The sequence below is a fragment of the Monopterus albus genome, unplaced genomic scaffold (genome assembly GCF_001952655.1).
Source record: "Monopterus albus unplaced genomic scaffold, M_albus_1.0 scaffold342.1, whole genome shotgun sequence".
In the NCBI taxonomy this organism is placed as follows: domain Eukaryota; kingdom Metazoa; phylum Chordata; class Actinopteri; order Synbranchiformes; family Synbranchidae; genus Monopterus; species Monopterus albus.
The window spans coordinates 137,977-152,350 of NW_018128222.1; the positions used below are offsets into that span (position 1 = coordinate 137,977).

Below are 14,374 nucleotides of genomic sequence, written 5' to 3' on the forward strand. Positions count from 1 at the left end.
TTTTTGTCTTTAATCCATAATCATCAAAATTGAAACAAATAAAGGCTTGAAATATTTCACTTTGTGTGCAGTGAACTAATATAACATACAAGTTTCACTTTTTGAAACAAATTATTGAAATAAATGGACTTTTCCTCGATATTCTAATTTTTTGGCACATACTGTATTTATTGAGTGGGGAGAAACTTAATCTCGTAGATAATATTTTAGCTTTGGGGCCAGGCCTTTTAAAATATTTTCACTGTTATACACTGTCTCAGCTTTATCTGTGTGGGTAACCCTAATGTCTCTGTTTGCAGATTTATCTGGGGGTAGCAGCTCAGTACTGGTGAAGTTTGCATGAATTTGACCTCTGAAAACAGGAGGGGTGTTATTCTTGGGGAACTACTAAAAGTTATTAGGGTCTGAGTTGCCTAGGCCTGTATATTGGCCTGGTCACATATGATTGCATGGAAAAACGATTTAATGTTGCAGCTCCGTACAATGACCGCTGGAGGATACATTGACCAAACGGACACAATCATAAGTAACTGAAATGATCGTTAAACCAATACTTTTTAATTTCTAGTGGTCACAGTTGGAAACCAGAACTCCACATCCTTCAGTAGAAATAACGCTGACGTGTGTATTCATGTACACTTTTATCAACCGAATATAATCACGTTTTACTACCATCTAGTGGTTGCATCAAGGAATTGCAACACCAGACTCGTCAAGGTACCGTAAATATAGCGATTATCTCACTTATTTTGAAAATCCGGTTACAAAACTGGAGCAACACGATAACAAATGCCAGAAATCATGAAATGCTCATATGAAATATAAAATACACTTGGAACAACTACGACATACAAAGCTAGGTTTAATGAGCATGGGGGGCAGCCAGGCTAACACCGCTAACGAGCTTCTCCATTAGCATTGCCCACCGTCTTTAGCACAGTTAGCGAGACTACTGAAAACTAGGCCACTGGTCTCTTCGGTTACTTCGGTCTGCATCGGTTACATGTTCTATCCATAATCCCTCGGGTAATTGTCAGAACATCATTTATTTTTTTAAAATTGTTTCATAGCGCCGGTAACTATAGTTTGAAGGTTCAAACCGGAAGTGTTTTCATGCTGTCATGGCTGCGTAGATGCTAATTTTACTAATTTGATATGTTGCATCTTTGAGCAATGACCACTGGAGGGAGACTAATCTCACGATTCTAGTAAGTCCGTCTTGATTCTGGGTGGGTGGAAAGCTCCCAGTTAGTTCTAACACTGTTATTTGTAAAGTCAAATTGTACTAATCTATACACATTGATATTTAAGGTTATCATACTGATGTTACTGTGTTTTAGCCACACATTTTATATTGTTGTTCAGCTGTAGTACCTAGCTGTGACTATGAGATGGCACTCAATGCTCACTATTCTAAATGGCTGCTTTATTATTATTTTTTTTAATAAATTCAATCCTTTGTGAAATTTGTATCTGAAAGAGAGTGAGGCTGCTAATTTACTGTATGACTTGTCAAATTTTGTATGATTCAAAAATGGGTTTGGGGAGATGAGGTGAAATATAAAGTATAAAATAGTTTCAAGAGCAGGCTGTACAGACATCTCACTTTTTGCACACTTTGTGTTTGCAATTCAACTTTAATTAGATACATTACAATTTTTGACCATGAATCTGCATTCAATATTCAAAAATGATAAAGTAAAATGTTTTTAGTAATTTGTGCAAATGTATTTGAAATGAAATCTCTTCATTGTGGTCAGGTGCATCCTGGTTGACATGTGTCTAGACCCTGACTGGTGTGCATCTGTCAACCTGAACTGACTGGACAGAGCATAGAAAGACACCCTGTGTATATGTCCTACAGTTCATGTCCTACTGCATGTTAGGACACAAACAAGATGTGAAGTCCAGGAACTCTCTGTAGACCTCTGTGGTCAGACTGTGGTGAGGCCCAGATCAGGCCCATGTTTAGAGCTCTGAGTGGCCCCGGGCGCACAGTGGCCTCAGTAACTGGGACACGAAAGAAGTCTGGTACCAGCAGGAGTCAGTGTCCGACCAGACTAACAAGGCAAGAAGGGCCATTGGTCAAGGAGCAGACCAAGGACCCAGTGGTCCCTCTGGCAGAGCTTCAGAAGTCATCTGCAGAGATGGAGAAACTGCAGAAGGACGAGCAGCTTCTCCATCAGAGAATTTAAAATGAAATCTACAGCACAACAAAATGTGCAAAAAGTGAAGGGGTCCCAACACTTTACATCGACACTATAACAATATTTCAAAGACTGCAAAGAAAATGCTTAGATTTTACTGAACTGTATGAATTTAATCGGTTAGTTTGACTCCAGAAAGTAACAGTGTTGCTTTGAGCTGTAGTGAGTGTTACTGTGCAGTAGCTTAGTTTAGTCACAGAAGCTCTGATTGATCATTAGAAAAGAAACTACAGGACCAGAAATGAGCAAACCACATAAATCAGATCAGCTACAGTGTTTTAGATGAAGCTGTAGCTGAGGTCACTTGTTAACTGTGCAAATGATCAGAAGTCAGGTATTAAGGACAAGCATTTCCATTACTGTCTAGGAATAAGTGGTGCGCAGGCCGTTAGTAGAGTCGATGTCAGGACGAGCTGTTCGAGGTTCTGTCCCACTCCACCAGGCTTCTCACTGGAAGGCATGCTGCTTTGCTGGGAACCTTCTGAGTGTCCCAGCTCGACACAGGCATGTCGTCACCCACGGTGTGAAAGGCCGACATGCGTTGTCCCTGAAACACAGTGATCTCGCTGTGTGTCTCTGTCTCACTGCTGCTGCTGCTGTTACAGAGCAGGTCGGGCTGCGAGAGGCACCCGGCTCCGTTGGTCATGTCTGAACTCCCTAAATCAAAGAAGCTGCTGTTTTCTCCAATCCCCAGTCCAAAGCTTTCTAGTATGTCCAGTGCTGATGATGTGGACAGGCCACTGGGGGTCTCGTCCTCGGTGAGACTCAGTGCAGGCAAGATGTCCACCAGCTCTGCCATCTCCATCGGCCAGATCACCTCAGTGATGCTGGAAGCAAAGTCCTGTTTCCTGCTGGAGGACTCCTGCATGTCCAGTACTGTGTCTAGTCCAGACTTGATTAAAGCACTCGCACATCCTTCTGACTGGCTTGTCAAGTCCACAGCTGACTGGGCAGAGATGTCCACAGGGTACCCTCCCTTTGCCACACCTTCTGCTAACACCAGCTCAGACTCTGCAGGGTCAACCATGATTCCTGCAGGATCAGAGACCTCGGCCGTGACGACATGTGGCAGGTTCCCACTGACTAAACTCTCTGCAAAGGAAACGCAAGAAGGTGAAGTCTTAATGCTTGATTTAGAGCATCATTCAGGCTAAACCAGTTGATTTAGAGCTGCTTGTCACAACAGCTATTACAGTGTCAGCCTCAGTGTGCTCTAGATTTTCCTTCCAGCAGCTGCTTCCTCCAAAGCCTGAGTGAAGCTGTCATACTGTACCGAACATAACACTGCATTTGATAATGAAAACTATGCTAATTCAAGGCACCTCTTTCTATTATAGCGGTCTTATCTCAAAGGTTATATTCCATATCTCTGGTGCATTAATTTATATCCAGGTTCAGTTTGACACATAACATCAACAGAAGACATGCATGCTAATAGGAATCTAAAATGAGGTTTTGTAGCTTTAAATAAAGCGTTTGTACAAATTAAACTTACAATGTGGACCAGCGGGTTCACGGCTGAAGATGTCAGGCTTTCAGTTGTCCACCTTCTGTCAGTGTTTTCTTTTTACTTGGCTGCCTCTATTCGCAAACTCTACTAGAATATACACTCAGTACTCAGTTTATTAGGTACATTCAGCTAAAACTAAGCCTAAACTAAAGCAACAGTTCAGCCTGGTCTCGCTGATACTGGACCTACAGTTGGTACAGAAAGTTTTCAGGCCCCTTCAGGTTTTCCACATTTTGTTATGTCTAATCAAATGGACTCAATTTTTTTTCTCATCAATCAACGTACACTGCCTCCCAGTGACAGAGTGAACCAGATTGAGTGTTTTGTAAATGTGTTAAAAGACTAAACATCCCATTTACATCAGTATTCAGACCCTTCACTTAGGACTTGGTTAAAGCTGCTTTGGCAGCAGCGACAACAGCTTCAAGTCTCCTTAAGAACAAAGCTACAAACTCAGCACCTTCCTTCTGGAATTTTCTTCCATTCTTCTTGGCAGAATTGTTCCAGGTCAGCCAGGTTGGATGGGGGGCGGTGGTGCACGGCCATGTTCAGGTCTCTCCAGAGATGCTCTGTTGGGTTCAGGTCCGGACTCTGGCTGGGCTGCTCCAGGACTTTCTTGGAGTTTTCCTGAAGCCACTCTTGTGTTTTCTTGGCCGTATGCTTTGGGTCATTGTCTTACCCCAGCCTGAGGTCCTGAGCGCTCTGGAGAAGGTTTTCATTCAGGATTGCTCTACATCTTCCTGCATCCGTCCTCCCCTCTGTCCTGACAAGTCTCCCAGTGGCCACAGCCTGATGCTGCCTCCACCATGTGCGACTGTAGGAGGTGAGGTGATGCTCAGGGCCTGGTTTTCTTCGCACACTGTTGGAGTTGTGGCCAAATAGTTCAGTCTCTGTTTCATCAGACCAGAGGACTTTGCTTCTCATGTTCTGAGAATCCTTCAGGTGCCTTTGGCAAACTCCCAGCAGGCTGTCATGGGCCTTCCAGATCTGTGAAGACTGGTGGTGGTTCCACATCTCTTCCATTTGAGAACAATGGAGGCTGCCGTGTTCTTGGACTCTTTCAATGCTGCAGACATTTTCTTTTTATCCTTCCCAAGATCTGAGTCTTGACACAATCCTGTCTGTGGACAGTTTGCTCCACCTCATGGCTTTGCTTTCACTCTGACACACACCACCAACAGTGAGACCTTAGACAGGTGTGTGCCTTTCCTAAATGTATCCAGCATTACATTAGACACAGACTGACTCTGATCAAGCTGCAGAAGCAGCTCAACGACCACTGACCGGAGCAGGATGCACCAGAGCTCAAAGGCTCTGAATACTGATGTAAATGGGATATTTCAGTCTTTTACTTTTATTACATCAACAAAACGCTCCAAAGTCCTGTTTTCACTTTGTCATTCTAAAGCACTGTGTGTAGATTGATGAGGAAAAAATGAGTTGAATCTGCTTAAAGACGAGTCTGAAACATAAAATGTGGAAAACCTGAGGTTCTGGAAACTTTCTGTACTGACAAAGCACTGTGTGTAGATTGATGAGGAAAAAATGAGTTGAATCTGCTTAAAGACGAGTCTGAAACATAAAATGTGGAAAACCTGAGGTTCTGGAAACTTTCTGTACTGACTGTAACTGGTGTACCTAATAAACTGACCATTGAGTGTAATGAAAGACTGGCCACCTACACCCCACGTCACTGTCACCGCACTGATCGTTGTACCTGTAATGGTTTTCTGTGCTTGTGTCCCATTGGGCCATTTTAGTCTGGCGGTCAAACTCTCCTCTTCCTCACCATCGGGACGTGGGGGCGGGTCTCCTCCCATCACTAGACCTAGGGGCACCGCCCCCACCCACTGCTTTGACCGAACACACTGTAGACAGTCCATAATCCAGCGGGCGTCCCTCCACACCACATCTAGACGCTAGAGAAACAGAAATGAAATATTCAAACTGGAAACTAGGGGTAGCAAACTAACTGGAGACACTGATGGGTAAATCCCATCTCCCTTTATTATCCACAGAAGAAGAGATGCAGACAAACTACAAATAAGAGACATCTGAAATATTAAACAGCATCGGTACGTTTGTGTAATTGTTTCTCTTCATAGTCGTACTTGGGAAATCGCAGTGATGTGCTTCAGGCGCTCTCGGGCTTCCTGCACCTCCCGGGTGTCGAGCGCCTCCCGCAGAGCCTGCTGGGCCAGATGAGTGTCCACCTCCAGCCTCACCCAGGCCTGGCAGTACTGGGCCAGGAAGTCCCGTTCATACGCCCAGAAATGAACTGGTGACGAGCCAGAGTCGAGAGACAAATCACTACATCAGAGCTGAGAGGAGGAGCCTCAGATCTCATTAACCTACGTCATAGTAGCTTTAGTGTGGGAATCTTCAGGACGGCTCAAAAGATGGAGTTAGATCAGAGTCAAAACAAATCCTCAAGTGTAGATGAAAACAAGGCTCAAAGTACAAACAGCATGTGGAAACGTTACACTTTCCAACCAGCAGCAGCTGGATTATTTTTTGATTTTAATAAAATTCTTTCCTTGAATTCATTTGAAGATGAAACACTTTCTGATCTTAGTGGGATGTATGCCATAAAAAAACTCCTTGTACTTCCCTGCTTCATGTCATACTACTGTTTAACTGTAAGGGACCAGGACACAGTGAGTCTTACTAAGAAAAGGCTGCCCTGCCTCCCCGTGGGCCCAGTTTGATGAACCTGTCACAGTATGATTCACATTTTTCTGTGAAGAACCTGGCTCTCCTTTCTGTGGGCCCTCTCTCACTCCACTCACCCAGCTCAAAGATCTGTAGGGGCATGGTGAGGCCGGGCTCCTTGGTCCCCACCAGAGGCCAGTAGCTGGAGCTGAAGTCCTCACTGGGAGGCAGCAGCAGCAGCATGGACAGCTTGTCTCCAAACTGCAGCAGCTCTCGGGTGTACACGCCGTACTGATAGGCCTGTCGGAGACACAGGAGTACAGCCGCTGTGAAAATATCCCATAATGTTACGAAGATTTGTTGAAGTGAATTTGATGATTTCTGCATTACTTCCTCAGACTCTGAACAATTTGTTTCGAGATGGCTGACACCACGTTTACCCTGTAGAGGGGGATGTTGAGCTTCGTCAGGAGATGTGTGACCGCCGCTCTCACAGATCTGACAAACTCAGTCAGCCCACTGCTCTCCATCGAGCTCTCGTCCTCGCCGCCCAGCAGGCTGTGAGCACCGCCGCTGGCTGTGGTGTAAACACGACTCTGGAGCCATGCCCACTCGTCTCTGTCACACAGTGACAGTGCACTTAACAAAACATTGCTATAAAAGGTGTGATAAGTAAGGGCATGCTACTCTTGAGACAGTCAAGTACAAAAACACACCAATCTCTTCACATGTTGCAGCCACTTAAATACTGGCCCATTTTTCAAGGCATATCTTATGTTTCTGGACTGATTTCCTGTCTCTAACATCATATTGTCACAAATGAATGCAAGCAGGGGCTCCTGCTGTGTTGGTGAAGGCTTGTGAGACAGTCCAACATCAAGGAGGTGCGACTTGGCTGCCAGACAGCACCGTGTTACTGCCAGGAACTCCTCGGTTTGTAATATTCTATTTAAAGCCTCATTAACACGACTGCTATGGTCTGTTTTTACAGAGCAGCAGAGTTTGTGCTGGGCCTGACACACTGTCTGTTACCTGGACACGTGGGCGTTGTGTCGGACCCTTGTGTGGCAGAGCATGTTAGGCAGCCGCTGTGGCACCAGGATCCTGATCTGCTCCACTGAGCTGCACAGCTTCAGGATGCCCACATACAGACCTGGCTGGGCCCACTGGATGCTGTGCCTGTGGAAGGACAGCTTCTCCTGGAGGACACCGAGAAACCGGAATGATGGAGAAAATGAGATGTTAATAGGATGTAATGTTTAGATTTCTTTTATTCCGGCATCTCATTTTGTTTTTAATTTGGTTAGGCAATTTGATTTAGGGTCGCTAGATTAATTCAAATCTGCCTTCAGGGTTATCTGAGTTGCACAGGAGAGAAAATCATGACTGAATAATCAACCCGGGAAAGTCAATACACTCAGTCACTATGTCCTCTGTGTTCAGTACACTCGGTCACACTTAGCAGCCGCTCAGCTGTCCACAGTGTTGGAGTCTTCTTTGTGTGTCTCTTGTACACAAACACAAATCCAGGCTCACCTTTAGCTGCTCGTAGAGCATGTCCATGGCAGTGGGCTCAGGCAGGAGAGGGGTCCTGCTGCGGTACTTCTCCAGGCGGGCCAGCGACGTCCAGTGGAGTGGCGGGTCGGGACAGCTTGGAGTGGAGCAGAAGAGTCGAGGTAAAAAAAATGAAAAACCACATAGAACCACCACTGAAAAACGGTTTGATTTATTCATATTGGTATAACATGGCTAGACACATCATCACTCATCGTTCTGCATGTATGATAAATAAGCCCTGGCCTGACTAGTTAATATCTCCTTTGCGGAACAAAGAGTCTGACTTGGGTGGTTGATAAAGTCTGTGTTCCCTGTGGAGGAAATAAAATGGTGCGACAGAGATTAACAGAAAGTAACACGGGGCTCTTTCTCACCTGGGAGGGTCTGAGAACTCCTTCAGAGTCACTAGCAGTACATTTCCCTGGCGGTCTTTCAGGGGTTCATAGTACACCTGACCCAGGTCCACTGTTCCCAGGGAAGACTGGCGGCACAGGTGGAGCAGTAAAACAGAAACAGGAGGATGAATAAATATGAGGATATTAAGGATTAATCCAGTGAAACACAGGCTCTGGTGGTACAGGTGTGCAGTCTGAGATAAGGAAGCGACTAGAGGAGTAGGAAAAGATGTAAAGAGGTAATTAAAATAGCAATTGAGCCATTTTGATTTCTCTTATCATGCTCTTGTTAAGCTGCTTAACCTCCTACCTGCAGCTGAGAAACGGCTCTTAAAATGTTGTGCCTGTTTTGAAGGAGGGACGAGGGAGATGAGTGAGCAGAGGAAAGGGCCTGCTGCAGCCAGGGCACCTGCTGCCATGCACAGGACAACTACAAGACAAAGATAATGAATTAAGTTTCAAGCTGGAGCTGATACAGAAAGCTGCACAGGCTTCATCCCAAATGAATAAATATGCAGGAACAAGCAAACAGATTTACAAGCAGTTCACCTTGGCAAACCAAAGGAAGTCGTGGGTGATGGAGGTGGAGCAGCAGTGGATCTCCACCAGTGGAATCTGATCCTCAGCCGTCACCAGGATGTTGTCCTTGTGGTAGAACACAGTGGCCAAGTACACGCCCCTAATGAGCAAATGCACAGAAAATCAACAACAGAAACAATGGAATATGTGACTCTAGCGCTGAATCACAGACTACAAGTCTAAAGTGACTCAAACCTATAAGAAACTATAAACGCCTTGCTGTCAGGTGAAACGTTCTATCTACAACAGATCAGGTTTTGGCTTGACTAAAAGTTATTTTAGACACTGTCCTGTCGATTTTTAAAACTTCATCATATGAAAAGGATCTGAATTGTCAACTCTCAAAACAGCCTCCAAGAAAATCAGATTCCTCAGAACAACACACCAGTCCAGTAAAGACCATGTTCTAACGGTGCTCTTATCACGCTCAGCTGTAAATACCACATAACCTTATTACAAGTTATGCAACTTCTGTTTGTGCCTATTGTCATAAAGCATTTTGTAGCAAACTGCCACGAGTTGAACAATCAGCCTCTTTTTAAAGCAGTGCGGTGCTTTGTATTCATGCGGTTCCACCATTTCCTAGTTAGGAGCTGTCCCACTTCACTGTCAGCGCCAGTGTGTGGAGGGTGGCAGTGAGAAGCCTTGATCATTCACCTGCAGCTCGCCACAGTTCAGTGATTTCAGCCAACCTCCTGTTCAAAAGAGCTCCTGGCTAATCTTCAGGCTTTAATGTGACTACTGTTCTTTTTCAAAAACCGTAACAGATAAGAGTCTGAACTTGTGCTTTGTAGTCTACCCTGCTGTAATCACAGCACATTTTATCCCTTAATCTTTACACCCTCAGGGCACAGTGGGACAGGTGAGGCAGGTGGAGTGAGTGCTACCTCTGCAGGAGACGAACAAACTTGGTGGCCGACTGGAACAGTTGTTTGATGCCTCGAGACACCGACAGACGCTTGTTGGGGCTCTGGGGCTTAGAGCTCTCTGTGGAGCGGAGGTGAGAGGCATCAGAGGGGAGGAAAACCACTTTATCTGACCAAGTACATCCACTGTGTACACACAAGACACTGGTGAAGGAGGTGAAGTGGTTTTCTCTGGACTGAACAGACATGACACAAACGGTACAGGAAAATAGAACAAAACAGTGGAAAAGTAGAAATAAAATGTGATGAAGTGTCAGCGTCTAGTGTCTGGTGTTTTCGATACTTATATTAGAGAAAGCAAAACCTTAGCAATCCTACAGAAAAGCAATTGTGATATGTTCTCTAGCCTCGTACTGGGACACCGTGGGCAGAGCCGATACCTCCATAGTTTCATTTCCTTTACTAGATGTTGGGACTGGGCAAAATGCAAGGAAGACTGTTATAGTTACATGAGGATTTTATCACATTTAGTGAAAAATAGGAGCTAAAAATAGGTTTTTGTGTCCATTTCACTGTGATAGAAAATATAGTCATACTACTGGGATAAATAAATGTGTATTGTTTGATGGACACGTGCTTGCTCAACAGAAACTGCATGTGCAGTTGATATAAGTGTCACTAATAGACCCGTGTTACCTATGCAGTATCCTCTGTAATGTGGTTCCCTGGCATCTTCCAGCAGCGTCCTCACCAGGCCTTCATGGTGTCTGAACTGTGACTTCACACCGGTGCACTCTCTCCAACCTACACAGGAAGCAATAGAGAAACAAATGATCACTTTCATTTTTACGCAATTAGGGAAAATTATTCCAGACATCAAAAACACATTTGCAGGCGAGTCCTGGGTGCTGCTTTTGCCTGTGTTGCTGATTAAGAAGCAAGAACAAATGCATGAGACCATCTGTGTGCTGTGCCTCCAAACGTTTCAATGCTGATTCAGTCCAAGCTGCTCTGTGTCTCTGTTTAGGGAGGGTATGAATTTCAGGTTCAGTTTCATTACCTAACTAATACTGAAACATGTAGAACATCACTAATATGGTTGTATTCTGACTTATGACTGCATTTAAATATTTTGCCTTTATTCTCCATTTTAAAAATGTTGTGCGCTGCTGTTTAAAATGTAAAATAACAGCAAGTATTGCAGAGAGAAAGAGGGCATGGCATGCAAGAAAGAAAACTGGTCCATGCATTTGTTACTTCCAGGCTGGACTACTGTAACTCTTTACTATCAGGATGTCCCAATAATTCCCTAAAAAGCCTCCAGTTAATCCAAAATGCTGCAGCCAGAGTACTGACAGGAACTAGCAAGAGAGATCATATCTCTCCCATATTAGCTTCTCTCCACTGGCTCCCTGTAAAATTCAGAATAGAATTTAAAATCCTTCTCCTAACATACAAAGCCCTTAATGACAAGGCTCCATCGTATCTTAAAGACCTCATAGAGCTTCATCACAACAAAGCACTTTGCTCTCAGGTTTACTTGTGGTTCCTAGAGTCCACAAAAATAGAATGGGAGGCAGAGCCTTTAGCTATGAAGCTCCTCTCCTATGGAACCAACTCCCAGTCTCAGTTCGGGAGGCGGACACCCTCTCTACCTTTAAGATTAGACTTAAGACGTTCCTTTTTGATAAAGCTTATAGTTAGGGCTGGATCAGGTGACCCTGAGCCTTCCCTTAGTTATGCTGCTATAGGCCTAGGCTGCTGAGGGGCCATGATGCTCTGAGCTCTTCTCCTCCCCGGTGAAGGGTGGTGATTGGGCCGTGGCTACAAAGAGGCATATGGCCCATATAGACCATAGAAGTCAATGTGTGTTTTGTGTAGCTGAGGAAACCTTACACAGCCTGTGGCTCAATCATCCTCTCTTTTCTTTGGTAAAACAGTGGTTGAATGGTCTGGGCCAAGTGATGGATGACATGGTCTTTATATTTGGTCCTAGATACAGTGCCATGCAGCGTTGACAGACCTGTTTGCTTAATTTTTTTTAAACAGGTCATGCAAAAATGAGTGTGTGGCCCAGTACTAGGAACAAAATGAAGGGAGCAGGGTGTTCAGATGCTGAGCAGTAGTTTAGGACTCTGGTGTCTCCATGACTCAAAGTAGAATTTACATATTATAAAATGAGGACAAATCTAGAGGAGTTTGTTTCTGTCTGGGGATTTGTTTTATGTAGTGTCTTCTAAGACTCACTTCTTCTAAATTTCTGATTGAATGAACCAGGCCATTTCACTTTATTTTTGTTCACGATGCCAATTATAGATGTTGGGGTGAATAGGATGTGAACAGGATGTGTGGGTGTGGTTTTATTTACCTATTTATCTTCTGTGGTTTTATTGTAAATGGATAAGTTGGTTTATTAAAGGTTTTCTTAAAGGTCAAGGTCAAGCTCTCCTCTCCTCTCTCCCCATCCATCTTTATGCCACCATTACACATCACTGTGTGTCTCTCCCCTCCCCTCCTCTCTCTCCCTATGCTTCTATATGCCACCATTACACATCACTAACTTTGTGTCCCCTCTCTCTCCCTGTACCTTTCTGCAGGTTGCCCTGGCCCTGGAGCTCTACGTCTCTGATCAGCCACATCAACCTGACCAGTGTTTGATTGTTGAGGTTTCTTCTGTTAAAGGGAGTTTTTCCTCCCCACTGTCACCGAGTGCTGCTCAAGGGGGATTTGTTGGGTTTTATTCTATAATAATAATAATAATGATAATAATGTCAAGACCTGACTATGTGAAGTGCCATGAGTTGATTTTTGTTGTGGTTTGGCGCTATACAAATAAAACTGAATTAAATTTAATTGAATTTTAGCTCAAATTCAAACTCAAAGCAGCACAGGTACAAGGCCCACTGACAATAAAGGGACATCATTAATTCTCCACGTTTTAATAATTCACTTATCTGCCAGCCGTGAGTCGAATTCCACTTATTTCTCATTAAGCTTGCTGTCAGCCAAGTAATTTCATTACAGAGAAAAAGAATGGAGCCTTTCACAGTGGTAAATCGACATTCATCAAAGTTTGCACTTCGTTGTACTCACTGGAAGGGGCAGCGCTGACTGGAGCGGAGCGCTGAGGCAGACCCCATCCTTTCACATTGTAGGCACTCACTCTCACAAAGTAATGCACTCCCTGCATTTGGAGAAGCACAAGGCTGCCAGATTATCAACGTGCATTAACCTCATGAATCGTCTGTTCTGGGGAAAACGAATCAAACACCGCTCTTATTAATTCATTTAGTTAAGTAAGGTGGTTGAGTGGGAAGTGGTAGAGCACAGTAGATGGTGACTGGGGAGGAACCAGTACCATCTGCATATTGCATGTGTGTACATAGTCAAGTGTCCTTACACTGCGTGTTTATCTATGTGTGCACTGAAACAAAAGATTTGTTGGATTTACTTGATTGTAATGTGTACATCGGTCCCACACAATGATAATATGTAAAATCAACATAATTTTCTTTATGTTAACAGAGGAAACACGAATGAATTGCGTTGCATATACTAGGATAATTTGTGTAACTCCAAAGACCCGGTGAGTCCTTTTTTTCAGTGTGGTTACGGTTAGTATCTGTGGATGTCCTGCTACTTTGCTGCCTGTGTGTGTGTGTGCGCTGCATTACTTACTACTGTGAGTCCTTTGATAGTATAGGATGGATTCTTGGTCTCTGAAACTTGGGCTGAGCCAAGGATGCGTTTGAAGCTGGCTGAAGTGCTCCATTCCACTGCGAACACAAAACAGTCTCTCTGACATTTTATTGTCTGGCTTTACTCAAAGCCCCCATAAGGGAGAACTAAGGACCTGAGTGTTTACAGTGTCGGGAACTTGCTGTACCTGGGCTTAATCAGCCCTTGGCTGTGAAGCATAACATTTAGGTAGCAAAACTAGAGAAGCCAAACTAGATGCATAAATATCAGAATTTTATAACCAGCCAGCTTAAATACTGTGCCAGACTTGGACCAATAACAGTAAATGTTTCATTAATTCCCTTATTCATCCATCATGCCTGTGGCCATCTATCCACCTGTCTATACGTCCAACCACAGTATATCAAAAAACTATAAATGACCGACACCTACCTCTGTACTGGGTTATGAGCCCCATGTTGTTGCCCTCTGGCTCTTTAATCGACACAAACAGTGAGGATGCACTGGTCACCAGGATGGACACGTGACTGGGAGGGCCAGGGAGTGCTGGAGGAAACGTGTAAAATACAAACCAGTGTTCAAAATGAGGACAAAGAATATAAAAGTACTGGGCTCTATCCTAATGAACTGTAAATAATTATTTCCTATTTATCGTTTACAAAACTAATAATAACTCTTTCACATTTGGCCCCTGACAATTAATTTTATGTGACTGAAGTGTTTAAACAGCACTGTTATCATGCGTGGCCAGCTCAAAGGACAGCTGCTGGTTTATAGGTTAACAATCTCATTATCTTGGTTCTCAACCCAACAAACCAGGCTTGCTGGTAAAGTTTAGAGCTTCATCGGTTGGACTTGAGTTGCCCTAGACACTGCATCTCTGCAGCTGATCCTGCACTCTGACCTGCC

General features: G+C 44.2%; 1 protein-coding gene across 2 annotated transcripts in view; it reads right to left on the reverse strand.

Moving 5' to 3' along the window:
* Positions 1-1,546: 1,546 nt before the first annotated feature.
* Positions 1,547-14,374, reverse strand: part of LOC109974651 (ankyrin repeat and fibronectin type-III domain-containing protein 1) — a 17,926-nt gene continuing 5,098 nt past the window's right edge. The window contains exons 5-19 of one of the 2 annotated variants that reach the window (XM_020624969.1): positions 13,898-14,011; positions 13,445-13,542; positions 12,860-12,950; positions 10,463-10,570; positions 9,788-9,887; positions 8,871-9,000; positions 8,632-8,751; positions 8,301-8,407; positions 7,906-8,020; positions 7,402-7,568; positions 6,810-6,987; positions 6,507-6,669; positions 5,829-5,995; positions 5,435-5,636; positions 1,547-3,299 (exon numbers count right to left, since the gene is read on the reverse strand). In XM_020624969.1, the coding sequence (XP_020480625.1) occupies positions 2,611-3,299; positions 5,435-5,636; positions 5,829-5,995; positions 6,507-6,669; positions 6,810-6,987; positions 7,402-7,568; positions 7,906-8,020; positions 8,301-8,407; positions 8,632-8,751; positions 8,871-9,000; positions 9,788-9,887; positions 10,463-10,570; positions 12,860-12,950; positions 13,445-13,542; positions 13,898-14,011 (2,549 nt within the window). In that variant the 3' untranslated portion in view covers positions 1,547-2,610. The remainder of the gene's footprint in view (positions 3,300-5,434; positions 5,637-5,828; positions 5,996-6,506; positions 6,670-6,809; positions 6,988-7,401; positions 7,569-7,905; positions 8,021-8,300; positions 8,408-8,631; positions 8,752-8,870; positions 9,001-9,787; positions 9,888-10,462; positions 10,571-12,859; positions 12,951-13,444; positions 13,543-13,897; positions 14,012-14,374) is intronic. The other variant, XM_020624968.1, reaches the window with a different exon arrangement.